General features: G+C 43.8%; 1 protein-coding gene across 2 annotated transcripts; it reads right to left on the bottom strand.

Moving 5' to 3' along the window:
* Positions 1-1,327: 1,327 nt before the first annotated feature.
* On the bottom strand, positions 1,328-27,107 carry PANX1 (pannexin 1). 2 transcript variants are annotated; one of them, XM_032099187.1, is made up of 6 exons: positions 26,831-27,107; positions 17,317-17,456; positions 13,751-13,789; positions 8,049-8,272; positions 5,895-6,565; positions 1,328-4,219 (listed from the first exon to the last, which is right to left on the bottom strand). In XM_032099187.1, exons 1-6 carry the CDS (start codon positions 27,009-27,011, stop codon positions 4,134-4,136), a joined length of 1,341 nt encoding a protein of 446 aa, XP_031955078.1. In that variant the 5' UTR covers positions 27,012-27,107; the 3' UTR covers positions 1,328-4,133. The 2 variants fall into 2 exon arrangements, with proteins under 2 accessions (XP_031955078.1, XP_031955079.1); XM_032099188.1 differs by lacking the exon at positions 13,751-13,789 and having other exon boundaries at positions 26,831-27,105.
* Between the last annotated feature and the right edge of the window lie 517 nt (positions 27,108-27,624).

Raw genomic sequence — 27,624 nt, 5'->3', positions numbered from 1 at the left:
TGCCACACTCATGTGGTCTGTGCCAAGTCATGCTCCTAGAAAAGATTTCTAGAAAAGTTGATTCCAATGACACAGCTTTTATTCTTCCCCCCTTCTGTGACAGTCTCACCTGTGCCTTTACTGAACCAGGCCACTGGGACACAATCTATTATTTGTCTTTCAGCAGTATTTTATTCAACCAGCAGCTCCTTTTTCCTGTGAATGAGGGATTGTTTTGCAAACACAGACATGCAGGAAGCCAGTGTGCCAGACTGTGTGCAGTGCTGTTCCATGAGCTATTGGATGCAATATGGACATGCTCAAAAGGGTGATAAGGGACTGAGCAGTTAAGAGTCTGGTGATCCAGCTCATAATCCCCCCAGGTTCCTGTGGCACAGTGTTCCTGAATTCCCACATCCACCTCCATGCTCCTGCTGGTGCCCCCATCCAACCCCCAGCTCATGGCTGAGCTGCCCCACTCCTGTCTCCATGGCAGTCCCTTGGCTTCACAGCTGTCCCTTCTAAAATGGGGGGCTGTGCATGACTTCAAGGCTCTCTTCCCCTCCAGGCAATCTAAAAATCCAGCCAGTATCCTGCAGCATAAAACCAGCTTACGCTTCTTAATGAGAACTCATCAAAGAATAATGAATGACAAGCTTCCTGTGGGCTGTGCACACTACGGAGGAAATCCAGATGATACAGGAATGATTAGATTAGGTAACTAATTATTCACTAGGGCACAACAGTTTAACTTCAATTATTCATATCAGCCACATGACATTCATTACTGAAAAATAAAGATTTACACCACGGGGCTTCCTTCCTCCAAAGTTTTAACAGACAGACAGAAGCCACCATAGACAGCAGACAGTGGTGGTGGAGGATATGGGGGTTAAATCCCTCTTACCACCTCCATCTTCAGAAAACCTCTCATGACTCAGTTTCTGTCTTCCTGCTCATAAAGTGCAGCCAGGACAACCTTTGTTAATGGGGCTCTAGGCTTAGGCACTAAAATAGTCATCAAAGCTGCTATTAAAACATCTACTGTTCCCAGTAAGGGGAAAAAAATGGACACAAAATTCATCCTTTATTCTAACAGTGACTGACAACATCCAGAGGCAGAAAAACAGTGGAATACAGCTGCTTTTAGAGGCACACAATCTGCTACTGGAATAAACATTTTTACTTGCTCTCTGAAGTTTAAATCACAAGTTTTAAATCATGCAAGAGCCAGTGTAAGGCAAAGAGTGTGCACAGGAGCTAATTGGAGCTCTCCTGCAGTTGGAGGATTATTAATACCCAAGTGGTGGAGAGACAAGGAGAGAGAAAGAATGACATGGACCAAACCTGAATCTTGACACTGCCATTTTATTTTCTGGGGTATTTAAAAGAAGACAGACAAATGTAACTGTTTCTAGAAAGAGTGTAGTGATGAAGAGGCTGAAGATGGACTCTTTTCCATAAGGCCTAAACTGGAATTCAGCCCATGTTTTGAAAATGGCAAAACACAGCAGGAGCAGTGCCACTAAAGCTGGGCAGTTAAGAAACACAAAACAGGAAGATACAGCTGAAAAGTTCAAATGTGCTGAGACTGGCCAATTTGTAGATAGTAAATCACATAATGGATATGCTATTTATCATGTGCTGACACTTTCTGAACAGCTTTTCAAATTTAAACAGATTTTGAACCAATTCATGTTGCTCTGACAATTTTAGGAGAACAAAAATTGAAAGAGCAGAATTATAACCACTGTCCAAAATGTTTCCTCAGGGTTTAGCATCAGCCCACATGTATTGCACTATGGCAACACGTGACTGTTCCTGGAACCTTCAGACACTTATGCTATTGTAGTTGACAAAACTGGTTTTATTTTAATAACCGAGGAGGATTGACAGGAATTTTATTAAACACTTTAAAAGACAACAGATTCACTGCAGCAAGTCATTTTTAAATACAGAAGAGGAATAAGTAAAAAGTTAGGTACATATCCAACATGAAACATGAACATGTGGCTTCCAGGAGCTTTGAATTTTAAAGACTGAGAACTCTACTTACATCAAACAGTTCAAACACATCCACATCACAGAATCTTAGTACTGCACTATAGCTCCTTGTCCAAGACACACAATGCACAATGTGCACCTGCACTGCCTACATATAGAGGACCATCAGCAACACATCAGCATAGCCAGACAATCTAGGAAAGGTGAGAGGGTTCATAGGCTTGGTGGCAGAAGTATGGCAATAAAATCCAGCAGTTTGGACTACCAGTGTCCAATATAAGCCCTGTTCTGTGCTGGTAATGCAAGGGACATTAGGATTGCAGCTGTGCTGTGTGCTGTGCAGAGGTAGCATAAAATACGGCTTTAAAAACGTCTTTTAAAATAAGGCTTGTCTTAGCTGAAAGCCATATGAAAACTGAAGAGTTCTTGTAGTACTAGCCCTAAGTGTAGCACAGCAGCACTTTCAGATCCACTTGTTCAACAGCAGCCAGATTCAAATAGGGACACAATCTCTGAAATCTGCTGCAGCACATAAAGAGTTCTGTGCAAAAATGGTAACACCACCCACTCCTGTTTGCCCCTCATCCACAACCATACGGAGAATACTAGCAGACAAGAGCACAAAAGTGGGTGACACAAAGGAACTGCCAAATGGAAGTCTTACAGAACTGGAAGTCCTACCTAGCTATAAAAGAAGTCCTCCTTTGTTTAAAAAGCCGACTTGGAGGAGGTGACAGGCAAATCATTTCACTTACATGGACGATACAGAAAAATAAGTCAGTATATGACATTTGTGAAAGATACACACCACCACTGCGGTTCTTCACTCCCCACCCACCTCACCCTGCACCTACCATTTCAAGACAAAGGTCATTTTAATACTCAATGAAGGTTGAGGTCTTGGGCAGGGGGGTCAACATTAAAGCTGAATTCTACTCTCCCCACATGGTCTGATAACAAACCACAACAGTTTTCCAACATACAAACACTCCCCCTTACTTTGGCCGTTCCAATACACTAAGCATCTTTTCTTTAATTAAAATAGAGTCACAATGTGTGTGGGGGAGAACGACCTTTCACAGTATTTACATCTACTTCACCTTGGCTGTTGGGTGTTTGGCTCTGCTGAGGCATTTGGGTGCCACTGTAATACAAGTTAATTTGTCTTCTCAAGTGTGGTTTGGAAAACAGCACAACTAATATTGCATTTGATACTACAAACACGTTGAGAAAAGTTCCACACATAAAAACATTACGAAATACTTCGACAAACCATTACAAAAACAGAAGCAACTTCACTGATCTTCAGCCCAAAATTCCAAGGTGGATTTGTTAGACACTCTGACCAAAACAACTGAGAGATAGAAATTAAACCAACATTTAGCTTTCACATCATTGCATTTCGTAAAAAAAGTGTTAAGACATTTTAAATTTATTAACACATAGAAAATTCATAATCCCTAATATTTACAGTACCTTCTTAACACTAAAACTATTCGTAGTTTCTTTTCCACCAGTGTCAAGTACTTTATCCCAGACACGAATGTTGGGATGACTAACCAAGACATCTCAAGCTGAACAGAGTAACCTCTATTTTTCCCACGAAGACACAGCCAGTATCAGTGTCAGCCACCATCTGGTACAGATTAACCAGATTCATTATAAAACCCCATCCCTGCCCCACCTTTTCCAGGACAGAGAGACCAAAGTTACCTTACTTAAACCCCAGAACTGAGATGGCCACTGCTGCAGAGCAACACTTCAGGATGCAATGTGGCCATATCTTTTTGCTACCTAAAGGGTTATATTTCCCATCCTTCTACAACATGCAGCAAGCTCTGTCCAGCTGCCAGCTTCAACTGCATTCAGTGCACATCACTTGTTATGACAGAATTTTTTTGTTCTTGTTCCTCCTTGTATGTGGTTTGATTTTTCTGATAAATAATGGAAGCGTACAACACGCTTTTTCAGGCACATGACTCCTGATTATTGTATAACAAGTAGTCTGTAAACCAGTTTGGCCTCTGGGGAACTGTCAGGCAATTGAGAATGGTTGCATTCAAAGAGCAGCACCTTGCGCTGAGCGCAGCGGAGGCAGAGGAGGAGCCTTCCCACAGAACGGGGCTCCTGGCTCCTGCAGCTGGGAGTCATCAGCATGAAGAATCTATGAGTCTCTGGCGAAGTCTCTTGTCTTCCCTCGTAGCCACACTGCCACTTGCATCGTGGTCTGTCAGAACTGAAGAGAAGGTAAAGCTTTAGAAGAGAAAGGGCCATCAAACCACTCGACCTGTGGTGTACAAAGGAACTGCCACCAAGGCCGTGCTGCACTGCCGGCTGTCCTGCGCTGCCTCCGCTGCCCCACACCCGGCAGCAGGATGCCCTGCACATCTCTCTCCCAGAGCCAGCATCTACCACTTGTTAACACAGTCCCTAATTAAAACATGCTGACACCACTACAGACAGAGGAAAAGATGATGAGCTGTGGGCAAAGCTTAGCTGATGGGTGGTGGAGCCTGCAGCTGTCCCCTGGCAGAAGGACAGGGGCTGCACCAGCCAGAGCTGGTCATAAAAACAGCAGCTTCTTTCTGCAATGCATCTAAACAGAGCTTCAAGCATGAGTTTGTTCTGCTCTGGACAAAAATAAGTCTTTGAAGTGTTTTTGTGAGATGAAAACAATCTCCAAAATTCTTCTTTCAGATAAAAATGAGTCAGATTTTCGATTAACTTTTTCAGCTCCTTGAGCCCAGACCTCCACCTTAGGTTCTTATATTTTACTTCCAAACCCACCTGTTCTTTGAAAAAGGGACAGATTTGAGAGGAAAACTATATTCTGTCAGAATTACTCCAAGCTGCTGCACAAGAGCTGGCTGCCAAAAGGGCTTCTTCTGGTCCAAAAATAATTCTGCTTGTTAGTTCTAATTCTCCTGTTGACTTCTCCAAATCTCAGCCTACCACAACTGCTTGACCCAGTTACAGAGGAACAGCTAACCCCTGGGTACTGATGCTTCTTTTTTATTAATTACAGGGCATAGCTTTCTGAAGAGAAAATAGATTTATTCTTTTCCTGCCTTTGAAATAGCTCTTTAACTTGCCCTCAGCATTGTGCTCACATACTCAGGTAAGCTTCTAAATGTTTTAAAGCATCATCACTTTTGGTTTATACCTCCCCCTGGATATTTGGCTTCTCTAATTCTGTACTTGAGGAAGGAACTGGTTTCACAATTAAGATATGCCACATTTTTTAGGACAGAACCCTAGATTGTATCTTATGTAAGAGTGATTGCTCAAGCTGACCATGTCTGCAGACTGATGAGATATCTAGAAAACCATTGCACCAATCCAGATTGACTTGGACCATTTTGGCAAAAATCACTTTACAGTCAATCTTCCTTGCTCTCTGCGAAAGCAGGAACAGGAGCATGTTCACTGGCCCCAGTCCCACTTCCCTTCTTTTGTCATTTTCTGTTCCTCTGCCAGCAGCATTTCTGAGCATCAGACTTATTTTTATATTCACCGAAGACTTCTGCCAAAGCCTGAACAGAAGCAGAAGCAGCAGTTACTACACTTCGGAGCTAATTTCTGAAAAAAGTCCTGAAACCACCAGCTTTCTCACCAGAGCTCCTGCAAGCACAACCTACTGTAGGACCAACCTAGAGCTCTCCTACTGTGCAGGGGGTCTTAAACAGTTAAAGTCCAAACAGCTGAAGCCCCTTAGTGCCAGAGCAGAGATGTCAGCAGGCACCACCAACCTAACAGACACTCCAGGGTTTAGCTGTGCCACTACACCACCACAGTCTTCTGAGGTTATAGCACTTACACAGCAGGCAACACAGCAAGGACTAAGCAGGTCCATTATCTTACAGAATATATGAGTAAGTTTTTGGTAGGGATACACATCTAGATCAGCTTACCTCGTAACTCTGTTGCATCTTTTTCCCGCTCTTCCATAGGTGTTTCTTCAGGCTTCTCCAACTCAGCGGTCCCCGGCTTCCCATCTATGGTATCAGTCTTAATAGTACCAAGGTTTACCAAAAGCTGCATGACATCAAACTTCTCAGAAACTGCAATGTTCTCCAGCACTTTAAGGCATTTAAATGATTTAAGTTCACTCACATTTTCTTCAAGAAAGAGGAGGTAAAGGCTTAAGTCATCAAAATGCTTTGACTTAAGTTTCAGAACATCGAAAGTTGGCAAGATTTCATACACTTTGAGAACACCTGAATTCCACCTCCATGGAACAAACATTGCATACACTACCAGGGGCATCACCAGCAGATAGACTATCAGGTTAATATAGCTGAGTACCTTGAAGACACCAACAGCAATAAGCTTGCACTGAACCACTTCTGGAACAGTTGTGTCATTCTTTAAGATCCCAGTTTTGATAGTGCAGAGAAACTCATCACTCAGCGAGGAGAGACTGATGTAGTAGCCCAGATAGAGGCATGCAATGAAAATAATTACTAGTGTGAGTAAACGGCAGGTAATGTATTTAATTATTAAGCACTTTGAATTCTTTTTTGTCTTCAGGTACTGCTCCACAATTGGGTATTTAAAGTAGCTTTCAGATATTTCCCACAAACTGAAAAAGAGAGAAAAAAACACCAAATCATGTAGATCAGATGCTGCAGCATTCACGTACCCCAAATATCAACAAAACCCAGCACTCGAAAAGAAATACAAGATTGGAAACCCTCTTAAAATCATAGAATCACAATAAGGTTTGCATTAGAAGGGTTCTTTAAACATCATCTATTTCCAACCAATCCCCGTGCTCTGCCATGTACAGGGATACTTTTCACCAGACCACGTTGCTCAAAGCCCCACCTAACCTGGCCTTGAGCACTTCCAGAGATGGGGCATCCACAGCTTCCCTGGGCAACCTGCACCAGCCTCACCACCCTCCCAGGGAAGAATTTTTTGCTAATACCTAATCTAAACCTACTTTTTTTCAGTTTTCAGCCATTCCCCCTTGTCCTATCACTACATGCCCCTCTAAAATCTCCCTCTTCATTTTTTTTGTATATCCCTTTTAGGTACCAGAAGGTGCTTTAAGGTCTCGCTGGAACCTTCTCTTCTCCAGGCTGATCAAACCCAGCTTTCTCAGCCTGCATCTGCAGGAGAGGTGTTCCATCTCTCTAATCATCTTCATAATCCTCCTCTGGACCCACTCCAACATGTTCACATGCTCTTATTGAGGTAAATTAAGGGTAGTTTTATTGAAGTCAATAGAAAACCAACAGAATAGCAGATAAATGAAAAATATCAACATTCTAATACAGAAAAGTTCCTTAAGAAACGAGAGAGTTCAAACACTGGAAAATGGAAAAAAAAGTATAGCCCTCATGGCAACAAAATATTTTTGTTCTTTTCCAGTACAAAACAGGTAAAGTAAGCAAATCCATGTGGAAAAGCAGACTCCCCAAGCACTTGTTCAATAATAGAACGCTAGAAGGCTTTTTACTTGTCAAGACCTAACTCCACATTTCAAAGCAGAGACCTAAGTCCCTACTGCACTATTTGTATCCCCACATACAGAGAGAAACATGTATCCTGACCTAGAAGAAAACAGAAAATAGATCTGGTTGGAACAGTGCACCAACTTGATCAGAGGGGGAGGGGGTCACTTTTGTTGCATTTGATGTTTGGGTTTTTTAATATTTTTTTTTATCAGAAGCTTTGCAGACCTAGATCTTAAAGGACAGGAGATGACAAGTAACTTGACAGCGTGCAAGCAACTGTCAAGAACATTGAGAAATGAGGACTGCAGTATCTCTATTTTATTACAGTGTGGTGGGCAAAACTATTTAACACCAATTGGAACACCTCAGGTAGTAAGTAATCTGAAGAGCTCATTACACGTTTTTTTTGAAAAAAGAACATGCTAAGTTCCAGCTCCAAGTGCCAAAGTAATCATTTCAGGTATCATCTTTTTTTTAACCAAACTTAAAAGTGTGTCAGGTCACCATTCAAACCTCTGCAATAAATTTCTAAGTGAGTACAGACATCACATCTGTTAAGAACATGAAGAGAAGAGCAAAGAAAGCCAAGCCCCAACATCTTACCTCTGTGTCAAGTTCTCATTAGCAGCTGGAATCAAGTCAGTAGGGTCCCTGGGGTCTCCACTTCGAATGCTATTAGCAGCTTTGATTGCCCTGTTATAGGCTTTGTCAAGTTCTTCCATAATAAATTTCAGGTCTGAGGAAAGGTGAGGTGCTGCAGTGAAGCGCCAGAACAAACACGGTAAATACAGCAGGATAGCAACGAGCAGAAGGATGTATGGGAAGAACTGCAGGGAGAACAAAACCCTGATTAGGCTTCACCTGCATAAGAAGCAAGTCAGTCAGCCAAACATCATCATTCTCCATAAGTACTAGGTTTCCTATAAGCCTATTAAATCCCTATAATTTTATTTAAATCCTTCTAGTAAAACCCAATTTTTTGATTACTTGGGATATACAGGGAAGCAAAATGTCTTTTCCAACAGCTCCAGTAACCTTGCTGCTGCTTAGGGCTTCCCCCCACCGAAGCAAAAACAAAAGCCCACAGAATAAAGGTGCCATGATCCTGATAACATTTTCAATCCTGATAACAATTTCTGCATATTCGTAACTGCTGGACCTGACATTGAGAAAGACAGCATTAACCTGGGGAAAAACAAACAAAGAGCAAAGCAAAGCAGCTGTCAGAGGAGCTGACTGAAAGAAGAGGATACTGTCGCCTAACTCTCCCTGCTCGATGTGTCACCATTGCTCATAGCAACTAAAACACTCCAGCCACCAGCAAAATCTCTCCTGCTCTCCATTAGCTGTCAGGAGGTTAATAATGGAGCTGTTACATGCTCTCCATGCCCACAAACATACATGCTCAGAGTGCGTGATATACAGTGACTGTAAAGGATGTAAATGTGGCTGCAATACTTCAAGGTATTTAAATATTTTCAGATAACATCTACATGGAAACCAACACACAGCATCAGAATGGTCTGGTGTTAATGCAGCACTGAGAAGTCAGCCCTTACATGGTCACCGCTGCTTAGGGAAAGGGCTGAAGCAGGTATAAAATACAAGTTTGAAGTTTTTCTTTCTTCTACTCATCAACAAGTAGTTTTTGTCATGCAATTTTAACTCCAATTCCTCCCAGCTGCAGGAAAGATGGTGTTTTCTATCTACTCTGACATGATATTCAAAGTATAAAATCATACATAACATTACCCTTACAGAGACATGATGTAAGACCTGGTTAGACAAGCACTTAGTGAAATGTGCTGCAAATTCAGACAACCTCTAATTCATCACATTCAGCTTTTGATAGCAAGCAGACTTCACTCAAATCCAGCATCAGCTCCTAAGGAAATTTAAATTAGTTGCAGTAAACAAATATGAAACAGATGTAAGACATCACAAGTGTTACAGCCATGTGCATATGCACACTCACTGGCAAAGCCAGTGGAGATTTTTAGAGCAAGCTTGAACTGAAGTCATTAATCAGTGCAAGTGGAAAAGCTACACGTACATTTGTAGGTATTTAACAAGATGAAAATCTGGACCTAATATTACTATGTTAACTTGTGTTTGCATTAATCAAGAGAGATTAAATTTCTGCATGCACAAAGTAAATAATTCGATGTTATGGAACATTTTATTCAGGAAAATTACTTCTAATATCACCTACCATTAAAGCAAAATCCTGTGTTATTACTGGCAGTAGGAATGCATATGATGTATTAGATCTTAAATGACTGACTTCCCCTACCCACAACAGCCCATAAAAACTGTGCAGAGCTCTGCCCTCACTACTGCCTCTCTTTCCTCTTTGCACACAACAGATAATGTCAGATCATCTTCCTTCTTCCAGGTCTAGCCTTTCCAATTGAGATGGAAAGCTCTGGCATGTCCAACGTGTTTTGGACATCTCATCAACAGCACAAGAATTTGTTCTTCTTATTTATCACTGTGGACAATGCCACCAGGCCTCACAGGTCTGACTCCTGATGCCTTGGTTTACCCAAAACTTCATGGTTTCATATCCAGGTTCTATCAGTACTCTGAATTCTGTATTATGTAGAAGTAGAAACATTGGTTTATACCTCTTGGCTTTAATACTCACTCATTTCAAATTTTACAGGCATAAGAAGATTTATGAATTCCCTTTGTGACCCTCAAAACTGGAGCTGCCATCAGCAGTATCGCATATATTCCTAAAGATCTCTTTACCCTGCGTCCTATGTGACACACGGTAAGAGGCAAGATAGTTGTCACACTGAAGTCACAGCCCAAAACCTCCACTGTTAGTCTCCATGTCTTCCTTTATACCTTGAAAAAATTCTGCACTTGTGTAGCACGCTGGCATCAGCTCTCTTGCTCTGTCCCAGATGTCCTCCAATGTCCCCCTCTCCCCAACCTTGTTAGGCTGTTGCCTTACAGAAACCAGCCTCTGCCATCTTCCCTTGCACCTCCTCCTCTCCCCAGCTCCTTCACCACTGCCTCCTCACCTGGAAGCATCACACTGCTGGGGAAAAGGCATGTTTGTTATGCATTTGCTGGGCTTTCCCTTGCCAGGCTCTCACCACTCCCAAAGCTGTAGCTGTAGCTTTGCATAAGTAAACACTGTGCAACTCTTTTCTGAATGGTCTCAAAACCAGAGCAGCAACATGATCATTAGTCCAGCTCTTTTAGTTTGCAAACAAAAGCCTGTATTTGTCAGCTCCTCCACAGCACTTGATGCACAACTCCATCCTTCTCAGACCCTGGCTTTTTTAAAAATGAAAGATATGCTTGTTCTATTTGTTAACAGTAGGCTTAGATAACCAGAAAATTGTTTTGAATCATTAAAATTTAAGGCCTTGAATGACAGGCAGAAGTGAAAATGCAAAGTCATCTGGCATGAATCCTAGGTTTCAGAACAACAAACTTGGGTTGTCCAGCTCCTCTGACTACATTTGACAGTCAAACATAATGACTTCCCATCTTTAGAAGAGGACTCTGTGGTATTTGTGCACAGACGAGCATGTGCCATCTGCCTTTCTTTTACGGTTTATGGTTTGACGGTTTATTTGCTCCCAAGGCACCGAATACACAAGGAGGAAATGTTACTTCAGTCTGGGACAGTTTGTAGCATCGAAGTAAAAGGAAGTGTCACTGATCCCAAGAACTGTATTGTCAAAGCTATGCCAGAGAATGATACTAGCCCACAAGTAAAACTCAAGTTTTTCCTTTGCTGTGTAGTTATCAAGTTCCTTTTCAACATATTCAGTACGAGACTGACAAAACGGGTGATGGGTGCAGCAGGAACTCAAACTGCAGTGCCCTGTATGTTTTCTGCTAAGTATTGCTGAGCTCCTGAAAGCTAAGGATGATGGAAGCAGGTTCTTCTGCTTTGCTTGGCTCTTAGTCTGATGTCACACTGGTCCCAAGGAAGCAGAGCAATTGGAAGCCAAGAGGCTGCCCCTTGTTCTGTACTGCTGCAGTAGCCTTTGAGCCCTGTGCACATTCCAGGCCGTTTAAGTAAATTTGTTAGTACTCAGCTACTGTTCAGCAAGAACACGTGCATGGGTACAGAAGAAGAGGTGTTTGAGCAGTCCACTTGCAGAAGCACATAAGGTGCTGGAATCACAAGACTTTTATCGAAGATGCATTAGCAGCACACTCTCCCAAAGGTGAAAGATAAAATCAGACTAAAGCACAAAATAGTCTGTCATTACCAGCTTCAACTGTGCTAAGATGAAGTAAATACACAGCAAATAAGTTAAAAGGCCATTTAAAATAATTGCTTTATAACCTCAAATATGCTTTTATCATGCAAAAAAAAAAAATGGCTGGAATTGGTGGAGTGACGCAAAGGGCATTTTCAAGGACCTAATCTACAGAAAGCTTAGCAGGGTCTGGATAAAAATGGCTGGAAGAAGATGAAAATAACGTTAATGGCATTTAGAAAACAACAGCTTTCTAATTTATTGCATCTTAAGTCCTTATTTCCTCTGGGCAAGCACTATACAAGTGACTGAAAACATTCTGACTTCCACCCAGCTGACCATAGTCAAATAGTAACTTTAAGTACAATAGCACAAAACTGTAGCTGCACAGGTCTGGATAACAACTTTGAGAAAAATTAACTGGCACACAATATTCAACAAAGAATGAAGCACTGAAGTGCCTTCACTCATTTGACTTTAAAATACATGAACATGGTGACATGTCTCCCTCTTCAGCTCCAATTTTCTCTTTGTCTCTGGAAAGAGCCCAAGCAAAGGCAATAAGCTCCTAACAGGCTAATGACAGTAATTACATGTTTCCAGAAGCAAATGCATTAAAATCCCTTTGGATATGACTCTATTCCTGTTTGCAGCAATGGGAGATGTCTCATTGGTGTTCAGCAGAAACAGCTATAAGCGACTCATCATTCTGACTGAGATCCTATCCTATCTCCAAACCTACAAGTGAATCTCAAACCCTATGTGACCTTTATCCCACCTGTTATATACTTCCTGTTTTGATATAGCTTCAAAACTGTATTTCTCCAGTTCAAATCATCTCAACCCATAATCACCAGTGGAGGCTGTGATGGCTGTATACAGTTTATTCTGGACTTTGGGTGACAGATGGCAATGTGGTAGTCAAGGACTGCCTGGAACAGTGACCCAGACCTCTTGCTGATGTACAAAGATGACTACAAGTCAATCATCATACTCCAAAAGCAGTGGGCAGCCCAGGACCTGCTAAGCTTTCCAGCATAGCTGCAGGCTGCATGTCAGGTTCTCCCCTTGAGCTGGGATACCTTTCAAGGTTACTCCTCAAGGCTGAGAGATTCCTTGCTGTAGCACGCTGTCTTTAAGTGATTAACAGCATGATAAACCTTGAAATCTTAGCTAAGTGATATAAAGGGTTGACAGTGCACATATAATCCTTTACACATAAACTGCTGGCAAGTCTGGGACTAAGCTGGCACCCAGCCACACCTGAACTCCCCTCTGAGAAGGGGTTTAGAACACAGAGGAGTCCTTTCTGAACCTCATGACTCAACAGGAGGGTCTCCATAGCAACTCTCATTCTATCCTCCATGTACTAAATAATGAAGTGTATCTTCCCACTAAATCTTGTTAAACCACTGTAACATTTACCACTGAACTGGTTAGTTCACTGTTTTATATCAACACATTGTTGCCTCTCTCATGAGTGAAGTGGATGACTCCATCTGCAACAAACTTAAGTAGCTCTAACACTACATTTTCAAATAATTATTTATAAATGCATCTGCATATGAGTTTCCTTGCTCTGACAGCCCTTAATCTCTCTGGGTAGGGTTTACAGGTGAAACATGAGGAGCCCTCAGTCAATTAAGAAATTGTACAAACAATGAGTAACTAGAACCAGGTAACAATCATGATTATAACTGTACCATCAATATAATGAATAACCTCAAGGCTTGTTTTTGTGTCCTCAGACAAATGATTCAAAGAACAACTCAAGGGTTCATGGTAAATCTTACCTCTTTTACAAAAAGTGAGGGTTTTCAATGACGTAATTTCACTTCATGCATACAAAGACTGCAGACCCACTCTCTGTATGCAATGCTTTCGGCAGGTCCCAAAGCACTTGTCCTGCACTTTGATATCTGAGCCAGGCAACCAACCTCTCCTGTGTGGCTGTGCCACATGTGCAGACCTCTTCTTTCAACACTCAGGTGAGTTGTTTCCCTGCATTTCATACGAGTATAAATCCCCTTCTTCGGACAAACCACCTACTCCCTTAACTTCTACTTTGCTTACCTGTATCTTCTTCTTTGCTTCTCCCCAGTTAGCAGCAGACTAGAAAATACAGTAATTTAAAAAATCTTTAGAAGATTCTTGATCATAGGCAGCTCCACCCTAGCAATCCAAATTTCAGGACTATAAAGTGGTCAGTCTCTCAGTGTTCAACTACCCCTCAGCTTGCTTGGTTGCTATCAAGAGCCAGTAAGATGATGCTCACTGTTCTCCTACTTGAAGTTTTATAAATTTTTCTGTGCACTATGGATTAAAAAGGCTCACAGTGCAGGTCCTCTCCTTCTCAACTAGACTGCAAGGTCTGCCCACACACAATGGCAAAAAGCTTCTCTTCTCCTTCCAGTTAAGGATCAAGACAAGTTTTGCCAAAATAACTTGGCAGGTGGGGCACTCATCTTTAGAGAGCAAACTGTCTGCACCAGGTGGGCAAATGCAAAACTGCTCCATCCCCCATCACCACTGCCTGTCTGTCTTTACCACTCACCTCTAAAACCTATATCTCTGTTCTTACTCTTCAGACAGACACAATAAACCTCTTAAGGGAATAGAACCAGAGTGGAAAATGCCATAAGAAAACAGAAGCAACAAAAGAGTAAAGCCTGACCAGAATAAGTTTCATCAATGACAAACCTGAAGAGGTTTGTCAGAGAACTCAACAATATAATCCTTTTGACAGATCTCTCACTGACAAAGAGGAGGAAATCTTAGCATTAAACTAAGAATGCAGGCAGGACCTACCATAGTCTCTTCTTTATATTTATCTATCTGCAGGTATTTTGTTTATTGAATTGTGCATTTTAGTACACAACTCATTTTTGCTTCCTGCTAAGGGTTATCCAGTGTGAAGAGTTTCCAGGATCACTGTAAATTTCAGAACTCCTGTTCTCCATGGAGAGGGGTCCTGGGCACCCTCTAGGAGCACACTGACTACCAGAGAGTCAACAAAGCCAGAAGGTTGCAGTATGCTCTTTCTCAGTTTCCAAACTGATGAATTCAACCCCTGGGAGAAATCTCCTAGTGCAGAAAGGACAACCAGTAAAGGTGCCAAGCTTTGGGGAGTGCCCAGAACTGAAACTTGCATTTTACTGTTCAAAAAACCAAAATCCCAGAGTAAACTTGAACTCTGAAATAGGAGGGAAGGAGGGAAATGGGAAGGTTTCAGTTTTTCTGCAATGCAGCCTGGGTTTGATAATCCTCCAGAGCAACCAGATGCTGAGAACAAAAGCAGTGCAGGTTGCTACAAGTTGGCTTCCTCACCAAAGAGCTACCTGCTCCTGCTTCCTCTCTGTACCACACTGAGCACTGTCCCAGGAGACAGTACTTCTGACAGAGCACAGAGAGCATGCCAAAAGGAAATCCATCCCCTTTAATCAGGAACGGGGCCTACAATCTCATTCCCCCAAATCCATAATGTAATGCCTCCTTAAGCATTTTTTATGGAGCCTTCCCGCATGCCAATACAGTGAGATACTAAGTGAGTCAAAGCTTTGGAAAGAACCTGCAAATAAAAGCTCTGCTTCCCAGGAAGCAGGAGAAAAGTTTTAAGTGTTGTTAACGATCCCTGCTGTCCCTCTGTGTGCATCCCTGTCCCTGACACTGCAGAGTCAGATCTCCACTGACCTGAGCACAGGAAGTCTCCCTTTTCTCCTTAACATCACTGTGCTGCCAAAAGGCTCTGCTCATTTTTAAAATTATTATCTACCCAAAATCTGCAGAGCAATGAGCTTGTACATACTTTGCAGTGCAAGGTTGGGAAGACCACCCAAGCAAGCCCTGTCTTCCTGCAGAAGTGACCCCAAGCTACCCAGCAGCTGTTGGCCCTGGATGCAAAGAACAGCCTTCAGATACCACAGTGGGAGCCAAAGTTCACTGTTAAACAGCTGTATCGTCGCTCCTTCCCTGTAAACTTTTAAAGCATGGAGGCTGATGAGCAACCAGAAGTATATTAGCTAACACTGATCTCCGAAGAGCATCTGCAGCTCCCAGTGTCTGGATCAGAAGGGTGGGTGGCTAATCATGGGTCTAGGAGGCTAAGATGAGGCACCAGCCTCTGTTACAGCCTCTGGCTCAGCTGTTCAGATGCACTCCCTGCAGACAGTTTGCAGGGCATTTACAAGGAAACATCATATACCATTAAGCTGTCATGGGAGGAACTGCAGCAATTTCTGATACAGCACTAGTTAGCCAATTAACATGGGTTGCATCGTAAAAGTATGAGTGCTTAAGCTATTTGTGGCTGGCAAACAAGCAGACTTAGTGCTATCAGCAGGTGACTCTCACATGAAGTTCAACAGAAAGAATTTCGGTAATGAACTCATTCCCTCAAGAGAAAGAGACAGCAAACTATCCAGGTTTGCAGGTGGAGTTTCCAGCCATGCAAGCTACCTGCACCGTGAGGCGTTCCAGCAGCTTCAACTGGCCTCTGTAGAAGGTCTGAAGTGGAGCCCTAACTGTGCAAGGAAGAGTTCGGGCTAGAAACCAACAAGTCTGGCTTTAACATTCATGAAACACACACCTACTAATAGGTCAAGGTTATTAGTGGAGATAACAGGAGAAGCCAGCAGTAAATCCTCAGTTAGTGATTTGAGTCAGAAAACAAATCAGAGACAGCCTTGAATAGTCTCTCAGAGAAAATACCACCAGATGACTTTATAATAAAACCTGAGGCTTAGGACACAGCAGCAAAAGCCAGAAATACAGGTGCTGCAGGTCCCACACCTGAGCTCGCTCTAGCACCAGGTTCTCCTCTGCCCCCAGATGCCAGGGGTTTATTTGCTGTGACAAGTAATAAAAGGGCTGAGGAAGGCAGAACACAAATTTGCAGAGCCCAACAGCATTTCTTATTTTGGCATCAGCACTGCTCAAGCAGGCTCAAGCTGCTTCTCGAGTTGAGTCAGCTCCAGGCATGGCATTAATTCAGTGTGTAACTCCTGCCAAACCTCAGCTAACTGCTTTGAGCCAGCTCAAGTATCTTAAAACCTACTTTTAACCCATAAAATGAGTCTCTTTCTGTGCATTCGGTATGATGCTGCTTTACCTGAAGCAGTGAAAGCCAGCTCATAGTTTACCTGTGGACATGCAGGAGAGTACGCTGAAGACAGGGGTTAAACCTGTTGGTACCAGTGATTAATATCACCTCTCCCAAAATGTCTGTCTGCCATAAGTCTCCCTGCATGCACAACTGGCCAAGAATAACACAGTCAAAATATAAAATGTTTTCATTACCCTGTTTTCCTAAAATAAGCTTTTGATACAAGCTTTAAGGCAGTTTTGCATCCTGTATTCCAGTTTTAAAATAGTTCCTGGCTAAAGCCAGGTGAAGCAATCACTCCAGGGCAACGCAGCAACGTTAACATTACTCTTGTGTCAGATAACTGGTGACCCTTTATTTAGAAGGAGAAAATACCTTCTCTAGTGCTACCCCTCTTTGGAAGTACGAGAAAGAAAACATTCTAAAAATAGAGAGTTAAGTCAAAGCCAAGGACTACAGCAGAGCAGAGGAGCAAGTGAGGCAAAGGTAGGTTTCTATGTGGGAATAACTTTGCCAGGTGATGGAGACCTATACATACTTTATGCAGCCACAGGGGTATGTTTTCTAAGTTGTTGTGGGATGGTTGCTTCTGCTGCACAGCTGCCCAGCAGTAGGAGTCCACATAAGCAGCTTGTCGCCAGGAGAAAGAGCTGGGTGCAAAACAGCTTATCTGAGCACCTGGGAAAACAAAGCAAAAGTTATTGCACCCTTGAAAGATTAAAAAAAAAGAAGAAAACAAGTTTAGAAAAAAAAGCACACACTCAAGATGTTATGGTATCCAAAGTTCTCAGGTTAAGTGATCAGACAAAGCACAGCAGTTCTGTGGGAAGGAGGGTCACTGAGGTCCCACTGCACCCAAAGGCCATAACTCCCACAGGGATCCACCTAAGGATGTCTCCTAAGGCTTGAGACAGCATATTAAAAGCACCTATCTTTTCGGCCAATTTCCGTAAGTTTTGTGGGGAATGTGACCTTAAAGACCTTTCTCACACGCACTTAACTCAGGTTGGCCAAAGGGGAACTAACAGATACAAAGTGTGACCGGATCAGGCCTGAGGCAACAAATGCCATCACATACCATTGTGTCACAATTTCCCAAAAGCACAACCTACAGCTCACATGTCTGTTGTAACAAGACCTCAAACACCATTCTTGCAGCCCAGCAGTCCTTGCAATGATGGAAGGGCACATTTTCCCAGGGTGCTGCCACTTCTTCTGCCTCTGAGTCTACAAACTATTTTGAGGGGTTCAAGTTATATCTGTAGAAACAAGGATTTCCCTGTAACTTTTGGCTGAGAAATTGTGGCCTCAGACACCCCCAAAGCGTGCCAGGCCCCTCCTCACCAGTGTCCAAGATTATGCATAACACCGTCATCCCCATTCATTCCCAGGGCCTCTTCAGCTGCTCAGGAGCTCCAAATTAAGATCAAGGCCCTAAGTGACAGTGAGAGCAGCTATTTGGCCAGCCTCAGCCTTAAGGTTAAATTCTGCTCTGACCAGCCACAGGCACCATGTGACTCCTCCCACAGCATACCTCAACCGGGAAGAGCGCTTATGGGACATGGAGCATCAGTGGCTCCTCAGATAACGCCAGTAAAACAGGATGAGGCGGTTCAGCTATCTTTCTGAAGCCTTGAAAAGGAAAGCAACATCCCCTCAACACACATACATTTCCACCAGACTTTCATAAATGTTGAAACAGGAAGTCATTTCACCAAATAAATACACAGAGTGGAGATGGCTCTTCCATGAACATTTCTTCTAAGCAACTTCCAACACTTAGACCAATATCAGAAGACCAACAGGGGGAAAATATTGCTATATTTTTTCCCTTAATATATTCATCTAAATTATGCTAATAGCATTGCTGTGTGCCTTATGGGAATAAGTATTTAATATAAGATTGTATCACTTGTCGTGCCTTTTTGCTAGTTTAGCTTTCAGTGAACAAGAACTAGTTTTGGAAAAAGAGTCAACTGCATTTGCCTTGTAACTTGTACGGCCTCTTTACAATGCAGCATAGTCAAGGAGCTTTATGAATAAAAGCCTTTCCATATGAGTCACTATTATAATTATTTCTAAGGCTGTAGTATCTTAAGGACATGGTTTGGTCATCGTGGTTTGACCTGTCACAAGCCTCCCTTATGGAAAACAAGTTACTGTTTATCAGAGTAGAGCTCATGTGATTTAGCAAAGTTGGCACCAGACAAGCACTTGCACTCCCCCAAAGTTTTGGGAGTTTTTGTTTTCCAGATGATTTCCATTAGTTGTGGAAACCCAAGAAATAATATATTGCAGAAAAAAAAAAAAATAAGGGGGGGGAGAAAAAGCAAAGAAAAAAAGCAGGCATTTAATGTCTGCTCTCCACTGGATAGGGACCATTCATGCCCTGCTCTCATCATTTAACCAATCTCCTGCTGGTGGCTGTGCCCAGTGTGGAGCAGCAAACAAGTGACCCTTTCAAAGGAAGAGCAATGGACTGTTCAGAAAGATGCTTTGTCTTATTCATGTTTGTGAATCCACAAAAAGAAACACATTCCATGTGTTCATTCTCATTAATGGGTGGAACACCACTTAAAGTGATGGAGTGTTTAAAAGGCACGAGTGAGGAAGAAGGCAGCCAGGCCCCTTCTCCGAAATGTCATGGGCACAACTTCATACCAGAACAGCTACAGTGATGCCAGTGCTGCAGCAGAGCAGTGAACATCCCTCACAATCCCCAGTGTTTCAGTAGGGACACTGGAAACCTGACTTGGGAGCCAAGCAGACAGAGCTCAGCCTCAAGCAGGGGGACACTCCAGTTGTCATACTGGTTTTTAACTGATTGCAGTCTTCTTTGTAAACACTTGTTAATTCAAATTACAACTATGCAGTAACAGTAGTAATGTTAAGACTTGTACAGGGAAGATGTTTTAGTGCATCATCCATACAAAACACAGATCATTAAATGCCTCAGAAAATTGTCACCATTTTCTATCCTTCCTTCCTTCCTAGCAGTAATAGCAGTATATATAGAGAGATAATTTACTTTGTGTTGGACTATTCTGGAAGAAGTGGAGAAGAAAATCTGTAGTTTCTATTAGAGAAATTTGGCACAGGGCTACCTGCCTTCCACAGACCCGCTGTGCATACAGCTATGCACAGGGCTAGTTTATGAGAGGCTAACAGTCCTCTGCTACAAAAGGAACAGCCTCCTGGCTTGGTGACATGAAGCCATTCCTGCCCTTTGCTCCTGCAAGTAATAGCTTGGGAAAGAGAAAAGCAGCAAACAAGGCCATAACAAAGGGAGATAAAATATACAGAAGAAGGCTGAGGAATAACAAATGACTGCATTTGTTAAGCAGTTGTCACAACAGTCTGGCCAATTTATCATTGCACTTGGCAATGCACTTTTTTGTGTAATAATTTCCGGATACTAAATTAGCTTTGGAGAAGGAGTAATAGGGATTTGACTTACATTTTTGCAAACAAATGAGGATAAAAAAATGCCATTTACTATGGTTGTCCTAAAGAGAGACCACCCAAAAGAGCTGCAGAAAACTAAGGCAGCAACGGGTGTGCAGCTACATATGATGAAATGACACTTTTCCAAGAGTGCCAAGATTACCAGATGGAGCTGGTCGTTGGCAGCAGGAATTACTTGCAGGCATGCAACTGAGTGCAGAGTACAAGCCTGAGTCACTGCAGCCAGTGCACAGTGAGGACAAGCTGCCACCCCACCCAGCTGTGGCACATCTTCATGGGTGCTTTGCCAACAAACTTCCAGCTATTGCCTCCACATGTGTACCAGGAATATCCTTTTTTTCCTGCAAGTGGCTCTTCTGCAGCTCCTACACAGGAAATCTACATATGAGAAGAAACTCTCAGAACCCCAAGGAAATCTCAAATTCAAAGGAGAGTCCCTGTTTCAGTACTGGACTGTTTTGCTGTGTGTGAGGCAGGATGTGCTGAGAGATCAGCACCCTCTGGCTGCATCCTTTACAAAAGAGAGGGTAAAGCCAGCAAGCCAGACTGGTTTCCTCTTCAGTGGCTCAAAACCTCTCTGTTGACTTACACATCTAATTAAGAAACTGCAACTAACAGAGAGGACTTCCAAGAATCAATGCTAATCACAGGCTTAACTATTTTTCCTGAACCAGGATCAAATGATTGCAGTTGACAGGATTAAACCTTCAGTAAGTAATTATTTGGATTCTAATACACTGCAGTCACTGCAAAAAGATTTGCATATGCTTGGAGGAAAACCTGGCCATTAATTATTACCATAATTTTCCACAAGGCAAAATGAACTTGCCATGATACCCAAACATCTGATTTTATCTAGCAAGAATTATGCTCTTTAGTAGCCACTACAGAAACACCTAAACAAGAAAATCAAGGCACACATAGACAAGGTACAGACTGCCAGGCACCATTCAAGTCACATCCTCCACACCAACATTAAAAAATATTTTTAAAAATGAAAAAAGAAATCCCAATGCATACCAAAGAAGAAACAAATGTACATGTGGGTGTACAGGTGTACACACATGCATTAGGGGCACACGTGAAGGAATGACTGAAGTGGCAGGTTGGGTGAAACAGAATGGACACCCTGTTGAAGAAGGAAGTATGGAGCAAATGGGTGCACTGGAGAAAAGAACCTCTTCCCTAAGGTACTTTGGCAATGGAGTACTAGCAAAACGTAAAGCTCAGGTGATTCAATGTTTAAGTGGAGTGGGTCAGAGGAGTTACAAAGTATATTTCTCTCGCCAGGGGGCTGCAAGTTATCCCTCAGAGAAGTCTCAAAATCATGCAGTGGGAAAAGAGCTGGGTATTTATCAAGCATTGCCTTCACAGTGATAAGTTTTTTGATTCATGGGGAAAAAGAATCGTGAATTAAATTTCCACCACTGAGATTAAAGGAAGACAAAAAAAGTTTCCCTTCATCTGAAGGGGAAGCATTACAAAACACTGCAATGACCATCTAGCTTCACCATCAACATGGGTGGTACCCCAAATCTCAGGCAGTACCAGAGGCCCATGATGCTTTTTACATTTACTTTGGCAGCTAAAGCAGCTTACTATCATTTCCACGGGAAATGTAAAGCTGGCTCTACAGGAATTAAACAGAAGAAAAAATCTTACCAACAGCTAAAGATGTTCACCCAATGACAGTTCAGACTTGATACCAAAGTAAATGTTTTTACAAGTTTGCCCTGACTGCCCAGGCAGGCCTGTGCCTGATGCTGGAACTTCTGCTCTTTCCTGAGCACTCCCTATGTGCCAAAGAGCAGCACAGTATGTCCTTCTGGGATCTGCACCTCTGCTGACAGCAGTTCTCAGCCTGTCTGGCTGCTTTGGACTGAAGCTACTCACACATTTGTTGTCTCAGTTCTTCATTAATGCCCTGGGTTTCACAGCATCCTGCTGAATTAAATGCAAGGTGTGCAAACGTCAACTATGAGCATACAGCCTGCTTCAGCAGCACTGGGAGGGGTTTTTCCAGCTCTCAGCCAGCAGCTGCCACAGTAGTAGTCTTTGGCCTAATCACACCCAACCCAACTTTAGCCCCCAGCTCTCATGAAGTCACAAGATAAGATTATTTCCCAAAAGCCTCCCCAGGAACCTGTGAACACAAAAGGAGAGAGACACCAGCAGGGAGGACCAGACAGGGGGCAGAAAGAAAGGAAAGGAATCCAATTCAAGAGTTAGGACTGGTTTTTTCAGTATATTTGTTGTGATTTATATTGGGGGGTTTTCCCCTTTCTAGACATTTTATTCTCATGACTGCTTCAGACACATGATGAACTTATATAGAGAGATACAGGCCCAGCTGGACATGCAGTAAGGGGCACTGCAGATGGGCACTACTGCCATCATGGCACCCACAGAAGCTTCTGGGATGCAGCAGAGTTCCCCACTAATACCCTTCACTCTGTGTTTTCTGCCAGCCAAAGCACCTCAAAGCCCACAGGCAGCCAACTGCAAGGATGGAAATTAAAAAAACAAATTGGAAGAAAAAAGTGCCCAGAAATTAGGTGGAAAACGAGCAGGGAAAGCAAGGATTGTCACCACTGGGAAAGTCCAAAGTGGTCAATGGGGACATTAACCCCATGGTGTGTAGAGCATAAGGCAAGGCTCCACCTTGCCACCTCTGAGCACCCTCCAGCATGGTAAGATGCACCAGAGCACCGGTGGGAAAGAAGATGGTTTTAGTGCAGCAAATCTCCATTTTGACAGACGGAGCCTTCATGACGATTACAACCAAGTTTCTCAGCCCTCTTTACTCAACATGTGATGGTTTCTGTGTCCTGGAAAGGTTTACAAGGTGTTTTCTTCTACAGTAAAACAGAGATGCTAAAACACGTGGATTACTTCATCCCAGCTTCAGATGAGCCATGCATAACCAACACTCAAACTGAACACGTAGTAAGGGCTGCTGGGGCCACCACAAAATTCCCTTCTTCTCCACTCCCTCCCTCCCTCCTTGTATCCCCTCCCAGCCATCACCTCCCACACGAGGCTGCAGTGAATGCACAGCTGTGCCTGGAAGCTGTTGTATGCAGGAGGTCAAACAACATCATTTGGTGACAAGCACAGATGACCAGTTCACAGTTGCCTTCCTATGGAAAAAGATGAAAATATTTGATGTTGAGTGGACAGCTCTCACATCTGCTTTTCTTTCAGCTGCAACTGACAGCTCTTGAATACTTTACCCAGAACTAAGCTGAATTTTGGCAGATGCCAAAATGAAGCAGCTTGTTTCAATTTCCTCTCTTCTCATCTGACTGTACCTGCTTATATCGGCAGTACCCTGCTCCAAGCAGAGCCTTGGGAATAAATATCTATGTTTTCAGCCAGGCTGTTTACAGTAAGAAAGCACATCTTGCAATACACCCAAACTGAATTCAGAAACTGGAATCTCAATCCTGACTCAGAGCTCTTCTTACTAAAAATGGCACAGATAAAATTCTATTAATTTGTGGCTCACAAATTGCTGAGGGTAACCCATCTTTCAGAGGTTTATTTCCCCTTTATAAGAAGAATGGGCTATATTTAGATGGTTTCTATTACCACACTACCTGACCACCTGTAGCATATTCACCCAAGAACTGCCAAGTAATGTAAGAAAATATTATTAAGCCATAATATGTTATATACATGTACAACACAATCCTATTACTATTTCCACCTTCCCAGTATATATAAAATTACATAAAATTATGTAAAATTGTATAAAACAAGGTCTAGCTGCAAAGAGATAACAAGTGCAGGATTTCAAGCAGCAAAGATTCCCAGGGACAGCAGAGAACAGCTCAGCCACTGCTAAGCACTACCAGAACCAGCTTAAAATCCTCACAAAACTACAGCTGACCATGGATTTCTAATCAGGTTAGTTCTCCTCCTGCCCCTGAAGGATGCTAAAGTGGGGTGGAGGCACTAACCCCACAGTTTCAGCGGTGCTCGCTGGCTGGGTGTTGCAGCTGGGTTTTCCACACCTCCAGCAGACAATCCTCTGTGATTCCACTGGAATCTCATTTATTTCCTGAAACTCCGGCCAAAACTAAAAGTTACTTGGTAGCTTCAGAAAACTTCCATAGTCTTTGTAAACGTTTTAATAATTGCACACAATTAAGAGCAACCACGTGTAGGAGAAAATTGCAGGTGTCTGACACCACACTGCAACAGAACAGGAAAGAAGAGCAGGAAGGGAAGATGACAGGATGAGATGCCAAGAGAATCTGATGTGGGAAGAATGCAATTATCACAACAGAAATAGGAGCTGAGCATTCATTTTTGGAAAGGGTGTTCAGTTCTTGTACTCTGAGGCAGGTATTTCCACCAAACACTTTCACATCCACCTCCAAGTTGCTCTTTTTCTGACCTAAAAATGGACCCCAACATTTTCCCTCAGTTTAGCACTCCTGAGCTTTTCAGAGCCCGACTGTATCAGGAAGTGTTTGAAAACAAACCTTGCTGTCTATTTTATCACTGGCTGAACACCACAGCTCAGACAACCAGGAATTTCCAGCCCCTAAAATCCTCTGTGTTTCCCCAAATGCTTTAATGGAAGCAGTTTTGGACTGTCCCATAAGCAGCCAGCCTGTTGAGCTTCAAGGACTGTGTGCGAAATAGGTGACAGCTGTAACAGCAGCACGGCTGATTTACTATCACTTTCTGTATGGATACCACGTGGTGCAGTTTCACCCATACCCGGGGCCTATTTTCATATCTATTTTTCAACTAAAAAAAGCTCAGTTTTCAACCCAATGTTTTCTTCTAACAGGTGCTCAGGATTTTAAGCAAAAAGAAACACTAGCAAGATGCAGCCCACTTTTTATTCTTGCTTTATGAATCTACTGCACTCACAGATTCAATTCAAAGTAGTTTTAATATTGAAATAATTGAAAGAGAAGAACTTAACTCATCTGAAAGGCACACTTTATTGAACTCTGCAGTTCAACGGTGTGTTTGATCTTTGTGTAAGGGAGGAAAATGAAACAAACGAAAGAAACATTAGTACACAGGCACTGTTTCAAACTGGATCCAGCACTTCTAGAGTAGAAGTAGAAAGAAGAATTAAGGGGACCATATACAAGTTAGTGTATGGAAATGCAAACCCTCTTTTTCATCGCTTTAAGAGGAAGAAATTTGCTCGTTATCAGTAGCAGATCTAAAAGAAGCAGGTTAGAGTACAGAAATATGGATGTATCCATCCAGAAACTGGATGAACAGAGCTGCCACAGGGCTCAGATCTTGTCCCAGCATTTGCAGTCTGGTTATCCTTCACTCCTCTGCTCAGGTATTGCAGGCCACATTGATCTGGGGCAAACCCACATCTAGTGCAATAGGTGTGTAGCTGTTTGTAAATACAGCAGTCTGGAGCATCTTATCTCTTAAGCAGTCTGGTATCTGACCAGTGCTATTCATGATGGCTTTGCACAGATTCACCACTAATTCAAAGTCCCACTCCAATTTCCATTCTGCTGGCATTCACTTGACTCCATCCTGTAGATGATGGAGATCATAGAGATGATGGAGAGTTTATTGCCACTGAATGGCAATAAACAGGTACATGCAGTAAATCGAACTATCTCTGAAAGGCTGGAAATCCTAGGATTCACCCCTGTCTCAAAATGGACAGTACTGCTTATTGACCATTAAAATCTTCATCCAAGTAGTACTATTCTTATAGAATAACAGAAACGCTTGGGTTGGAAGGGACCTTAAAGATCCTTTAGTTCCACTCCTCATGCCACGGGCTGCTGCATGATCACTTCTGTAACTTGGGGAGGTGGGTAAAAAAAAGGTAGTCAAATAATTAGGAAACCTGGTCCTTTACCTGTAAAGTATAGTTTCATCTACCGAGTCACAGCAGAAATTGAAAACTGAACTGGAACAGTTGCAGGAGGGCAGAGGAGCAGTGGAAAGCTTTAGAGAGGTCTCCCACTGCCCATCCTGTGGGTGACCAGCCCCACTGAGCCGCCTGCAGGGCAAAGGCAGAGCTCTGACAGCCCTTCTCCGTGGCACCTGTCCCTGACAGCTGCTGAGCGACACCGCGATCCTACTCCCGAACACCCCGAGCGCCGGGAGCGGCAGCAGACAGGCAGTTCCGAGGCACATCCCGGCTGGCTGCTCCAGGCTGAACTGCGCTGGGAAACAAAGGGCGGCACGGCTTCAGCGCTCCCCATCACCCCCACGGGAGAAGATGCGCCGGCTGGGCTGACAAGGCTCCTGCTCAGGAGGTGCTGAGAGAACGGCAGCGGCCAGGGAATGCCCCAGCGAGAACGAGGGCACGGGGAGGCGCGGGGAGGGCTGGCCGGGAAGCCCAGCACACCTGGATGAGCCTGCTGCTAGGGATGCTCTCCGGAAGAATGTTTTCCGGGAAGGCAGCTTTCCTTCCCGCGGCCCAAAGGCGCCCTCCGCCCTGCCCCGAGCGGGAGCCCCTCCCGGCAGCTGAGCCCCGCCGAGCGCTGTGTTCCCGCCCGAGCCCCGCTCCGCCGCCCCCCCGCCCCGCCGAGCCCTTTGTTCGCCGCCGGGAACCGGGAGAGGGGTGCTGCCGGAGTTACCGATGGAGACCTCCTGGGCGAAAGCGAGGGAGATGAGGAGCAGCGGCAGCCCCACGGCGATGCAGGTGACGATCTTGTCGAGCGCCAGCTCCAGCCGCAGCCCCTTGTAGCGCGTCTCCGGCGGCTCCTTCAGCAGGAAGTCGGAGAAGACGTACTCGGTGGCGATGTGCGCGATGGCCATGGCGGGCACGGCTCGGCACGCCTGGGCTGGGCTCCGCTGGGGCGGCCCGCGCTGTGCCGGGTTAGGCTGCGCTGGGCCCCGCCCGGCTCCGCCCGGCGCGGCTCGGGAACGCCCCCGCAGCCCGGCCCGGCCCCGCCCGGAGAAGGGGCGGGGGCGACGAGCCGTGTCTTGGAGTTCGGGGCAGGGACTAAAGGGCGTGCCGGGCCCTCTGGGGGTGGAAGAATCACAGAATGGCTTGGGTTAGAAGGGACTTTAAAGATCATCTAGTTCCAGGCCCCGTGCTGTGGGCAGGGACACCTTCCACTAGACCAGATTCAGCCTGGCCTTAAACGCCACCGGGGATGGGGCATCCACAGGTTCTCTGGGCAACCTGTGCCGCCTGTGCCACCATCCTCACAATAAAGATTTTCTTCATAAAATCTATTCTAAACCCACCCTCGTTCAGTTTAAAGCCATTCCCCTTTCTCCTATCACTGCAATATCCTTGTAAAGTGTCATTCTCTCTCTTTTTTATAAGCCCCCTTAGGTACTAGAAGGCCATAGTGAGGTCTCTCTAGAGCCTTGTTTTCTCTGGGCTGATTCCTAATATTTAATTGCCTTCCTGCCCACTAAA

Source organism: Corvus moneduloides, chromosome 2 (assembly GCF_009650955.1).
Source record: "Corvus moneduloides isolate bCorMon1 chromosome 2, bCorMon1.pri, whole genome shotgun sequence".
Lineage (NCBI taxonomy): Eukaryota > Metazoa > Chordata > Aves > Passeriformes > Corvidae > Corvus > Corvus moneduloides.
This window is presented reverse-complemented; position numbering and strand designations above follow the sequence as displayed.

What these genes read in the sequence shown, in the direction of transcription:
- PANX1 (XM_032099187.1), bottom strand. Translation starts at nt 27,011, where the DNA reads ATGGCCATCGCGCACATCGCCACCGAGTACGTCTTCTCCGACTTCCTG. An exon ending in CGCCCAGGAGGTCTCCATCG is followed by an intron (nt 17,457 to 26,830) that starts GTAACTCCGGCA and finishes TTGTTTTCCCAG; the next exon opens with GTGCTCAGATAAGCTGTTTT. An exon ending in TACCCCTGTGGCTGCATAAA is followed by an intron (nt 13,790 to 17,316) that starts GTATGTATAGGT and finishes TGTATTTTCTAG; the next exon opens with TCTGCTGCTAACTGGGGAGA.